Source organism: Nannospalax galili, unplaced genomic scaffold, assembly GCF_000622305.1.
Source record: "Nannospalax galili isolate Female #2095 unplaced genomic scaffold, S.galili_v1.0 scaffold641, whole genome shotgun sequence".
NCBI classification, from domain to species: Eukaryota; Metazoa; Chordata; class Mammalia; order Rodentia; family Spalacidae; genus Nannospalax; species Nannospalax galili.
In genome coordinates, this window is record NW_008345311.1 from 923,964 (window position 1) to 937,099 (window position 13,136).

Consider the following 13,136-nt stretch of genomic DNA (forward strand, 5'->3'; position numbering starts at 1 on the left):
AGTTAATCTTGCTGGTGTGTTTTTCTTTATGAATGCATTTTATAGAATTTAACTTTCAAAGAAAATGAGATGATACAGGGTCTCTTAAGTTGTAAAGGTACAAGGCAATAAATCCTCATAGTAAGTGCATCACTACCCTATTTTCTTTCTTTCCCCAGACACACAGATCCCAAGGCTCCATGTCAATAAACATCCTGCACAGTTATCACCATCTCAGAATTTATGTCTGGGAACACAAATCAGATTTATGCTAGATTTACTCTTGTTGTAAGTCTGCTATAGGTCATATTAGAGAACCACTGTGGTGCCATCTACTCCTGTACATATGTAAATATATTTCTAATATATTCAGCTCTCTAGTTGATATGTTATCATAAAAGTAAGGAAAATATATAAGGGGAAATGAGCCTAAACTGCTGAAGTCACACTGCACTAAGTGGGAGCCCAGAAACTGTGGAAACAAGAAACCTACTGCTATATGGTTGTAAGGAACATATCCTTCTCCTACTCCTCTGAGCAGAAGAGCAGTTCAGGCATATGGACTGAGGTACGTCATTGCATTCCTACTCACATTTCCTTTCACTGGTAATAGTGACTCCAGTTTTGGGTCATGAGGAAACTGAAGCCTTGGGCTGGGGAGATGGCTCAGTTGTAAAACCAATTGCTGCACAAACCTGATAAAATGAGTTTGATTCCTGAAACCCATGTAAAAAACTGGAAGTTGTAGCACACATGTGTAATTCCTACATTTGTATAGCAATATGGGAGGTAGAGGCAGTAAAACCAACCAGAAGCTTGGAAGCTTGGAAGCAAGATAACCTGGAGTACACTGTGTAGAGACAGAAACAAGAAAGTCCAAACAATATGGAAGCTGGTAACTGATGTCTGAAAAGTGTTCCTCTGACCTCTATGTGCATGTCACGGTATATACACCACAAACACACACACACACACACACACACACACACACACACACACTGAAAAATTTCAGCCTTTTTCTATTGCCTCAATGTTAGGTACAAGCAACCCTTGGCTTCAGCAGTATAAATCATTTCTGGTGCCTGGCATGGTGATGCACATCTGTAACCTTAGGACTCAGGAAACTAAGGACAGAAACCATTATTTCAAGGCCAGTCTGGATTATATAGCAGTTCCTAGTCCAGCCTAGCCAACTTAGTGAGACTTTGTATCATAAATGACTAAATATAAATAAACAAATAAAATTCTGGTCATGCATAGCAGTGAATCTATTATTTCAGGTGGAAGTTCAATTTCTGGGAAATAACATACTCATTTTTGCAAAGGAATTAAACATTGATGCTTCTCTCAGAACTGAATTTGTTTTCCTCTCTCAGAACTGAATTTGGGCTTGCATCCCTTTGACTCTCCTGGTGCTAGGAAGTTATGTATGTTGAAAGAAAAGGCCAATGTACTTTGCCATCTGTGGTTTCAGGTACAGAGAAGCAGACTTACATTATATAATGGTTCTATGATTTTGGAGTTGTCTGTCAAAAGCCATCTGAGTTGAAAAGCAAAAAAAGGTGACTGTGCCCCACTATTTTATGAAGAATGGGAGTTCTTGGCACTCATTCGACCGCAGGAGTAGACAACTTAGCACCAGATATATTGATGTGTGGTACATATCTGGTGAGGAAAAATAGCTGCTAAATGTTGCAAATAAAATCAACAAGATAGATAGATGTCCTGTCTATCCTTCAGGATCATAGAGTCTGGTGAGAAGAAGAAAATAATAAAATAATAGCTATAGCAATGAAATTATGTGAGTTGCCCTCCCGAGCTCGTGCTCAGGGAAGGAAGTTGGAATAAAGTAGCAGTGTGGCTATTCTCCTTGTGAGGGATGTGTTGCTATTGTTGATGCTGTTTTTGTTGGTCACACTTCTTTTTTAAAAAAAACATTTTACTTATTATTTTTATTTTATGTGTCTGAGCATATGGCCTGCATATATGTGAGTGCACTCATGTCGTGCAATGCTGCAGAGGTCAGAAGAGGGCATTGGATTCCCCTGGAACTGGAGTTAAGAACAGTTCTGGCTGAGGACGGGTGTGGTGGTGCACACCTTTAATCCTAGCACTTGGGAGGCAGAGGCAGGTGGCTCTCTATAAGTTCGAGGCCAGTCTGGTCTACATAGCAAGTTCCAGGCCACCTGGGACTACAGGTTCCAGGCCACCTGTCTCAAAAACACCAAAAAAAGAAAAAAGAAAAAAGAAAAAGAAAACAGTTCTATGAATCGAATCTGGTTCCTCTGCAAGAGCAGTGTTCTTAACTGCTGAGTCATCTCTCCAGCCCCTACACCTCTTGTTTTCCTTCTCTTGTCTTTTAGAACACAGCCATAATTAGTCAGATGAAGTGATATTTTCTGATAGTGTTTCCCTTTGTAAACTTACAGCAATAAATTTTACTTTTCAAAGAAAGTGAAATGAAAGCATTCGTTTTTCCTGAATAAATGTACGAGGAAATAAAGACACATGACATGCTAGGCAACATTTAATAAATTTAATAAATTAAGAGGAAGTATCACAAAACAGGAGTGGATCACATACAGGGATCAGGAATAGGACAACACTTTGCAACCATTCACAAAAGTACCATTTGACAAAGGAGAAAAATTACAGGAAATTATATAAGGCAGTCTGTTGCACGTGTCTTAAACAGTAAATGATTTGACAGTAAATTCACCACGTTTACATTTATCACATGAATTTTTAAAACACTTATAAAAGTTTGTAGATTTTACATTGAACTGTAAGATTTATATCCAAATGAATATATTTGTTTCATACCAAACTGCACAGAACTTACAAATAGCACACAAGTTGAGGATAATTACTGTGTTGGGTACTATGAAGTACTACTACTTGATGATGTAAGAATTCTTAACGAATGTGCTATAAGCTATTATCATTCAACTTATTGCTACTGCTTTTGGAAATCCGTGGTTTATACTTTCTCTGTAAAACATGTGCTATGAGCTTGCCCTGATAGTTAAGAAAGAAATCAGATGTTTCCAATTTTCTCTAATACAAAACTTCAGATCTGAATGCCCTTTAGGGACTGCTGAAGGGTTTTTCTCCAGGCTTTTTATATCGCCTACTCTGCCATACATTAATACGGATCAGTGGATTCATGCAACATACTTGGCGTACATGCACAGCACCATCTGTAAGTGCAGAATTCATGCAAAATGCATGCTGTGTTTCTTTGGACATCTTCATTTCAGTAGGAATTGGATCATATTATTCAATTTCAGGTAATTGTTTTAACATGCAGTTCAACTGACCTAACAGGCAGGTAGACTTCACTTTCATATTATGGTTGGGCATGCTCAAGCAATTGACTGACATTTGGCAGTGTTGTAGATTGAATAGAGACTGTTTGAGTTTCCTCAAATACAGCTGCCCTCCCACTGCCCCTGTGGCAGACTGTTGGATTTATCTATGCTGTATGTTGAGAACACACTCCAGGAGCTTTAGAAATTCAGATTCTGCATTCACCAATTTTAAGATACTAAGAGGCACACTCCAAGGTGTGCAAGTAACTGTCAGGCATAGAAATAGCATCATGAATTCTTCAGAACTTTAGCCACAGTTGTGCGAAATGGACACACATGGAAACATAGTTACTGGGAACACTTGTATACTCTGCACACAGCATAGATTTAATGGTCTGACTTTAGCAATGTTTGCAAACCTTTCATGGTTTACAAACTATTAAAATGATACTTAATTCTTAGAGAGCAGCAGGCCCAGGAATGAAATGATGGCCAACACTTATTGTAACACAACACTATATTTTAACAAAGATTTAAATTTCTGGTACATAATTGCAGCACAATGGAGAGCTTGCCACGTTCACAATTAGCTGCAGCTTTTTCCCGCACTAGAGAGTTTGGAAGGATCTGAAAATGAGATATTTTTTTTTTTAATCCAAATGGAAACTCCGTATTTCTCTTCTTCCCAGAGTTCAGTAAAAGCGTCTTTTTAATTTCTTTTTTCACATTCTAAGGGCCTAATTCGGTAGTCCTTAATCAAGTAAAACTCCCAAGGCTTTTGTTATCTACCTTTCTCACACTAGTTTTACTTAAACATGGACTGCTAAATTGGGTCCTATAGATAGAGGTACCATAATTAAGAAAATATTTTAATAAGGCTCAAAATGCAAATTTTACTTTGTGTGTAGCACACGAATTTCCAGAATTCCGAGATCAAAACCCAATTGATGTTGAATCCTGGAATGGGAAATAACTCTGGAATCTCATTTCCCAGTTCAGTTGTGGAATTAGGTATTTACTAAGGACCAGAATGACAACACTAATTCCAGTTTGCTTGTTGGAGTAATCAGAATTTGAACATTGTCCTTAAGAAGTGAAAAGCTGTTTGGTACATGTATCTCTTTATTATCCTTCCACTTCTGTAGTCCCGGTTAACCAGCTGCTATGTTAAAATACCACTATGTTCGGGGACAGACATTGCAGCAGAAATACTGACACAACATTCTGACAATGTCAAATTTTGCGTCGATATGTAAAGAGAAGGCTTAGTTCAGCCTTTGATTCACTGATGAACTTTTTTTTTCACAAGGCAGAACCTATGTTACTGTATTTACTTGTGTAGATGAGCAGACAGAGAATTTAAAGTCCTTATTTACTGTTAACCCGGAAAAGATACCATTGAATCTGTCAATTTGGGTGTAGTGTGAAATATCACCATGGTCATGTACATCACTCTGGTCTCCTGCAAATGCCACCTGAGATGAACATTAACATTTTTACATTCTTAAAAGAAACAGAGACAGGAAGGAAGAAAGGAAAGAAGGAGTAAGGAAGGAAAGGAACAAGGAAGGAAGGGAAAGAAAAACACAAACACTATTCATCAAGAAATCAAAATAACTCAGTCTCCATCTATTATAAACAGTAAATATGGAACCCTAAATCTCACTATTAATGCGTGATTGTAAGTACAGGGTTGCAAAGCTATATATAAAAACACCGTTTTGTCACACATTAGTATTTACATTAGTTATGTATGACCCAAAGGATAATCAAAAGAGAAAATATTCCTACATCTGTAGCTTCCCTGTAGGAAGGCTGTGCTGCTCTTGCTTACACACTGCTAATCCTTTCACTGACCACATTGGAGGGATTGACTGGCAGCTCTAAATTCTCCACTTGCATCTCTATGCCAGGCTCAGCATCATTAGCTTTTCTAATAGCAGGTTCATTACTATGCCGATACATATTAACATTGAGCTCCCTCCCAGACAAAGCAGTGGCAGCAACTCTAGGGATCTGTCTGACAGGAGGCTTTTTCTGTGCCTTGTAATTGCAACGCAAATAGTTGGAGAAAGCTCTTCGGTAAATTTTGTTGAAGAGAGTATACACCAAAGGATTGATTCCTGAACAAACATAGCCGATCCAAACAAACACATTCAGAAGCTTCTCCATCAGCTTTTGGTTACAAGCCTTCCCACAAAGAACAGACAGGATATTGGTAATGAAAAAGGGGCACCACATGATCAGAAACACAAAGAATACAATGCCAAGGACTTTGGAAGCTTTCTTTTCGTTGTTGATTGCCTGCATGGTGCCCCTAGGACGTTTTTCTTTCTTCTTCTTTGGACGTGGGTTTTGATCTTGAGTGGGATTCGCAGGACTCTCTTCATCGGCATTCCTCTTGCAGCACTTCAGAAAATTCAGGCTGATTTTATGCAGGTCCTCCTCGGTGTGACCTCGGAGTAACATCAAAGCTTGACGGCGCAGTACGTAGATCGTCAGGAAGTAGGTGATCACCATGATCGTCAGTGGGATGAAGAAAGCCACGAAGGATCCGATAAGAACGAAGTTTGGGTCGTTGAGCACGCACGTGGTATTGTTCACGAACACTTTCTCTTCATCCCTCAGTCCAATCACTGGGATAGGGACTGAAACACCTAAGAAAATAAAAACGTGGGCAGTCATTACAGCACATGGAAGGACTGGGCTGATTTGTTCAGTGGCACACATTCATTCATTAGCAGTTTACTAAAAGATATTTACACTTGATGTTTGCTGAAAGCTATTCACAGTGTACCAGTGGAATAGATAATGATGACATTCCTGTTACTTGGGGTAATCGGTATGGAATCACCATTATTGAGACAAGCTATTAGAGATATGGTTGTGTCTAGGAGTGAACTGAATCCATTTTGCTCTATTTGCAATCCTTGGCTAACAGAAGGCATTCAATAAATATTTGTTGGGCCATGGAATAACCTCTCATTTGTCTTCAGTGATATCATTAAGGAGAATCAATTGGTTTTTAGCATAGTCATTCAAATGCAGAAAATGATATGTTTATCACCTACAAGAGACTAGGAGAGTTGGCTGGATTATGTTTCACCATTAGGCAGAAACTACTGTAAGCAAATGCAAGTGATTCTCTTTGTAGCAAGTCTCTCTCTTTCTCGCTCTCTCTCTCTCTCATGCTCTGTGTGTGTGTGCATGTGTGTGTGTGTGTGTGTGTGTGTGTGTGTGTGTGTGTGTATCAGCAACATGGTTTCAAGGTCAAGAGACAGAATGAGACTAGGGATGTAGGTTCTGGGCCCAAGCCAAAAGGTAAGAGAGAGGGGAATGTTTTGTTCATAAGATTGAGAAGCAATACTCCAGCCAGGGAAATACACTGGCTCAATGGCAGGAATTATAAGTGAAGAGATAAGAGCCAGAAAGTGATCTTATGCTGCAACACCTTGAGAACTTTCAGAAACAACTGTAGAAGACCATAAACAGTTTCATCATGAATACATAGGGACAACTTGCAAATAGACTTAACATTTTCATCTTAATCTATCTTCACTGTATCCAAAAGAGAAGTTAAAGCCTTGGCAAATACTGATTGTGTTTGTGAGATTTTATCAGAGATGAGTGAGACCCAGCACTAGTAGATATTTACATTGTGGTCTGGGAGAGGAAGGTGGATGTATAACTTTGGAACAGTTGCTAACCAGTGAATACACAAGAAACTGTGAGGAACTTATCAGAAAAAGGTCCCATTGGTTGGCTTAGTACTCCTAGTCAGCTACAGAGAATTTGTCCAAATGATCAAGAAGAAAAAAATAGATATTGATGGGTATTTAATCTCTGGAAAGATAAGAAAGAGTGTTTGGAAAATCATTTCTAAGTATTTTTCATCAGATATTCAATTTTTAGCATGTGACAGTATGAGAAACAGCAACAGATAGAGTCTCATTTCTTTGGATATTGGTCCATGCCCATCCATAGCTCTAAACCTAGGTGTGCCCTGCAAGAAAGTAGGGAATGGCATGTAACCTTGGAGACACTAAGCAAAAAGTCTCCTCTGATAATGCGATTGCCTCATCTTCTTAAGGGGATCTATGAACCCTAATTGAAAAGACTAGCAAGTGTCGGAAGAGGAAGAAAGTAATTTTTCATCAACTTTGATGAAATGCTTGGAAAATTTCCATAGGTACTTAGGAATAGAGAGTACACCAAAACCACATGAGCTATATTTCTTAAAAATTGAAAAAAAGATCCAAGGAGAAAGTGGTGAGCTGGTATTATTAAAACTCATAGCCAAGAAATCAAAAATATAAGGTAACCTTTAGAAAGAATGCAGTAGATCATGCTTGCCCAAAGTAAGTTAGGATTGGCTTTTCCTTAATGAAATGTTTTAGTGAAGGGTTAAGCCTCAGGAAACATTGTGGATATTTAGAGAAACTAGTAAGGGATTAAGAAAAGAGAAAACGGTCAAGGGAGAAATAGGAAAAATGGGGATACTTTAAAGAGGGAGGGCATGGAGGGAGGGTCAAAGAGCGAGAGAGAGATAAATCATGTCTAGCTAGAGTAAAAAACCACAGGGAATCATATTAATCTTAAAACCTGCTGACATATTACACATACAATATCCCTACATGAATCCATGCATACAGCTGAAGGCTAAATAACAAGAGTGCCAGACAGGAGAAACCTTTCTTTGAGTTGTTAGACAGAGTACTCCAAGAGACTCCTATAACTACACAGGCTATTGCCATAGCCCTTGATTGCCTCCCAGAACTTGAAGGTAAGACCCTATCGCTGAAGACAAGACCTACTTTGGACACAGGATTTAGAGCACTGGAGCCGGAACTGACCTGGAAGCCACCTCCCCTGAAGGCAATACCTCATAGCTTTGGAGAGCACTATACAAGCTGCTAAGGGAGAACATTAATCGATGGTCCAACCCCCAGCTTCAAGGCCTAATAACTACATCAGTGACAGGCACAGCAAATGAAATTGGTGCAGTAGTGGCACTTTTATCTTGGGGATAATCAACAGCTACCTAATTGGAGTTATAGCCCACTCCATGGGAGGAAGCTCATGTGTGATACTGTAAACATAGCCAAATACACATGGCTGGAGGGATCTTAGATCTTAGAGAAATCTCCAAGGCTTTCATATTCCTAGGCAATGTAATTTCTTACTATGTGCAAAATATGGATCCTTATATTTACAGACAAGTATTCTAGTCACTACTGATCAAAGATGCTTCTTTTTCTGTAGATGGAGACTATCACAGACAGCTTGTTACACACAGGCATTGTCTGTGAATTACTCAGGACTAAGTGACACATCTACAATGCAACCTCCACATACACCTAAGGATCAAAGAGCATATAACAAGGAAAAGGTAAAGAGGACACTAATGTATCTCTCAATTCTCATCAATGAAGCTCTCTCATGCAACAGAGGGCCAGGAACATAAAAGGTCACAAATGACCAAAGCATGGAGAGTAAGAGTCTGAAAAATGTGGGTTGTTGGATAGGACAAATTGGTATTAAATTCTACCAATCCAGGGCTCAGGGACCATTGCAGAAGAGGGGGCAGAATTAAGAGCCAGGGAGCAGGTGCATGACCATGTGAAAATAGATTCCTGCAAGCTCTTGGGACCTTGCTCATATGAATCTATAGCAATGGTGTCAGCATGCACAAGACCTATGAAAATTCAAGCAGAAAAAAGCTCCAGCACAGAACTATAGAAATGGGTAATAAGCACTGTCTCAATCGAATAATTATTGGCAGTTGATTACTGCTGGGTGAGGAAGAGCTGATCTTCTCAAAGGGAGGACCTCTAGATGGGCTGCATAGACCCCAGTAGATGAACTTACACTAAGAGATGTCTGGGGACACTAACTTAACACAATAGGCCTTAACATAATGTATTAATTCCTGTGGGGTGGGGTGTTATGGGAGGGTGCCAGTGGGGAAGGAGGCACGAAGATGATCAAGATTGATATTTTCTGTATGAAATACACAGAAATTTAGTAAAAAAATTACAAAAAAAATCAAAACAAAAATAAAAACAAAACAAAAAACAAGAAAAGAGAAAATGTCATGCAAGGTGTTGCATACCTTTAATTCCAGAATTAGGATGGCACAGATAGGAAAATCTCAACGAGATTGAGGTCAATCTAGTCTATATAGCCAGCTCCAGGCCACCTGGGGCTACAGGAAGTCCCTATCTCAAAACCAACCAAACAAAAAGCTAAAACCTTTTCTTTAAAAATTTACATATTTACAGGCGTGGTGGAACATGCTAATAATCCCAGGGGAGACAGGTGGATCTAAGTTCAAGGCCAGCATTATATCAAAACCAACCAACCAACCAACCAACCAACCAACCAACAAACATAATTATCTCCCAAAACGACACCAAAAAACCCAAAAGAAAAGTAGCCATTTTCTTGGCTAAAAGTCAAAATGTCCTTGGGCCTCTTAGCAACATACTCCGTTCCAAAGACCAAAAATGCCGAAAGTATTTTTGAAAGTATTTGGGAGCTCTTATCTAGTCCTTAAAACATTTTAGGGTTACCTTTTCAGAGGGCAGAATGTTAGAGTAGCAAAAAGCCCACATAAAAAAGAAGAAAGAGTACATGAGGTTATCAGAAAAAAGTGATGGGGTGATATGGGAGGAGTTGGAGGGGAAGTTGATCAAAACACCCTATATGTATGTATGAAATTCTCAATAAATTATTTAAAAAAATAAAATATAGCTCTCTCCTACCTGCAGGCCTCTCTTTGGGGTAAATTCATTGCGCCCTCTGCACCTTGACTCCCCCAGCCTCATTCACGCTCCCATCTCCACCGCCTTCTCTCCTCTGAATTTGGGCCCTACCCCATTCCTTGTCTTGGGGCCCCAGACACCTGGGGAACCAATACTGCTCCCTGATCCTTTTCATCCAGACCAACAGAGTGCCTTCTCTGGGACCCAGGATCTCTGCTTCTGGGCCTGGACCTGCCCTCACCTCTCTCTGCTTCCTTGGGCCTGCAGGACCACCACAGGCCTCTCTCCTACCTGCAGGCCTCTCTCTGGGGTAAGTCCATTGCGCCCTCCATGCCCTGACTCCCCCAGGCTCATTCAACCTCCTATTTCCACCCCCTGTTCTCTCCTTTTGGGCCCTGCCCCATTCCTTGTCTTGGGGCCCCAGACACCTGGGGAACCAGTACTGCTCCCTGATCCTTTTCACCCAGACCAACATAGTGCCTTCTCTGGGCCCCAGGAGCACTGCTTCTGGGCCTGGCCTCACCCTCAACTCCCTCTGCTTCCCTGGGCCTCCATCACCTGCCAACCTCTTTCTGGAACACTGGGGCTGACCTTTCCTCTTCCTGATCCTTTGCATCCAGACCAACCCAGCTCCTCAGTCCAGACCCCAGGAGGCCTTGGGGCCTCTTCCCGCCCCAACTACCTTTGCAACTCTCAGTGGCATGGCCAGCAGCTGCCCTAGACCAGCATTTTTCCTGGGCCAGGCTACCAGGCCAGTCCAACCCCCAAATTCCTGAGGCCAAAATTGGGCCTGGAGGGATCAAGACCTTAGGAGAAAGCCTGAAAACATCTGACCCTCACCTGAATTGGGCCTCTGTGGGAACTCCTGAAGACAAACACAATCCAGCCACTCCAATATAAAATCAAAAGAGAGAACCGGAAGCTAAGATGAACCACCGTTTCATGCCCAAAAAGTAAACCACAAAGACACATAAAGTTCACATAAAGAAGCAGACCTAAACTTGAAGGCTTGAGTCTCACACAAGAATCAGAAACTACAAAAGAAATTCACATGTCAAAAGCACAGAGAAAAAATAATAACATGAAAAGCCAAAATAACATCCCCACCAAATACCAGTAATCCTCTAGAGGAGCACAATGAGAATCCCCTAGAGACAATGCAGGACATGGAACTCAAAAGAACAATGATGAATATGATAAAAGAATTCACTGAATTTAAATAACACACAAACAAGGTAATCATAGAGCTGAAGGAAGATAGGGATAAACTTTTGAATGAATTCAGAAAAGAGTTAGAAGAATACTCTTTTAGAAAAGAGTTGAAGACTACTCAGGCTGAAATGAAGAAGAAAGTGAAACACTCAGTAAGCCAATTAGAAACAACAGGAGAAAGCCTCACCAATAGGATGAATGAAATGGAAAACAGAGTATCAAGACTGGAAGATAAAGTGGATGAACTAGACCATACAAGCAAAAATTATGAAAAATTTAAGAAATCACAGGAATGGAATATGCAGGAATTGTGTGACACCATAAAAAGACCAAACATATGAATTATAGGCATACAGGAAGGAGAAGAATTCCAAGAGAATGGCATGGACCAGATCTTCAAGAGAATTGTGGAAGAAAATTTCCCAAACTTAAAGAAAGACATGCCCATACAAATACAAGAAGCATACAGAACACCAAACAGGCAGGACCAGAAAAGAAACTCTCCACGGCACATCATAGTAAAAAAAACTAAATGTACAAAACAAAGAGACAATTATGAAAGCTGCAAAAGAGAAACAAGTAACATATAAAGGAAAACCCATTAGGATTACAGCTGACTTTTCAGTGCAAACTATGAAAGCCAGAAGAGCCTGGACCAAAATATGCTGTTTGATATGACCACAGATGCCAACCCAGATTACTATACCCAGCCAAAATGTCTATTATAGTCGAAGGGGAAAGAAAACTCTTCCATGTCATAAATATGCTGAAGGAATTCATGTCCACAAAACCAGGCCTTCAGAGATTTATGGAAGCAATACAAAGAGCTGAAGAAAGGAATGACTATACACAAGGGGTTGTGGAAAGAAATTCAATGAACTTATAACTGTGGAAAAGTAGCTATATCAAGAATGTAAACAGAAATAAAAATTACAGGATTCAATACTCATCTTTCATTAATAACTTTAAATATTAACGGACTCAACTCCCCAGTCAAAAGACACAGACTAGGTGAATGGATTAAGAAACAAACCCATCTTTTTGTTGTCTGCAAGAAACTCATCTCACTTTCAAGGACAGACACTATCTCAAAGTGAAACAATGGAAAAAATTATACCAAGCAAATGGCACTAAGAAAAAAGCAGGCATAGCAATCCTAATATCGGAAAAAATGGACTTTAAACTCACCCAACTTCATAAAAACAATACTACAGGATTTTAAGACCCAGATTAACCCCAACTCATTAATAGTAGACTTCAATACCCCACTGTCTCCATTAGATAGGTCAACAGGGCAGAGAGTTAACAGACAGTCATCTGAATTAAACAATACCATATATCAAATGGACTTAACAGACATCTACCGAGTATTCCACCCAAGCACCAAAGGACATACTTTCTACTCAGCACCCCATGGAACCGTCTCCAAAATGGACCATATATTGGGACACAAAGCAAACCTCAACAAATACAAAAAGATTGAAATAATTCCATGCATTCTATCAGACCACAATGCAATGAAGCTTACAGTCAACACCCGAAGAAGCCCTAATCACCACATGAACACATGGAGATTAAACAACACACTCCTGAATGATGAATGGGTCAAAAGAGAAATTAAGAAAGAAATAAAAGTATTCCTGGAATTAAATGGACAATGCAACATGACAAAAACCTCTGGGACACGCTGAAACTGGTCCTAAGAGGGAAGTTTATAGCTCTAAGTGCCTACATCAAAAACTCGGAAAGAACACAAATAAATGACTTAACATTGCAACTTAACACACTTGGAAAGCATCAGCAAACAAAATCCAAACTGAGGAGACAAGAAGAAATAACAAAAATCAGGGCAGAAATTAATGAAATTGAA

At 39.8% G+C, this 13,136-nt stretch overlaps 1 protein-coding gene across 1 annotated transcript in view; it reads right to left on the reverse strand.

Moving 5' to 3' along the window:
- Positions 1–2,747: 2,747 nt before the first annotated feature.
- Positions 2,748–13,136, reverse strand: part of Htr2c (5-hydroxytryptamine receptor 2C) — a 293,810-nt gene continuing 283,421 nt past the window's right edge. The window contains exon 6 of the mRNA XM_008841567.1: positions 2,748–5,947. Coding sequence (XP_008839789.1) covers positions 5,121–5,947 — 827 coding nt within the window. The 3' untranslated portion in view covers positions 2,748–5,120. The remainder of the gene's footprint in view (positions 5,948–13,136) is intronic.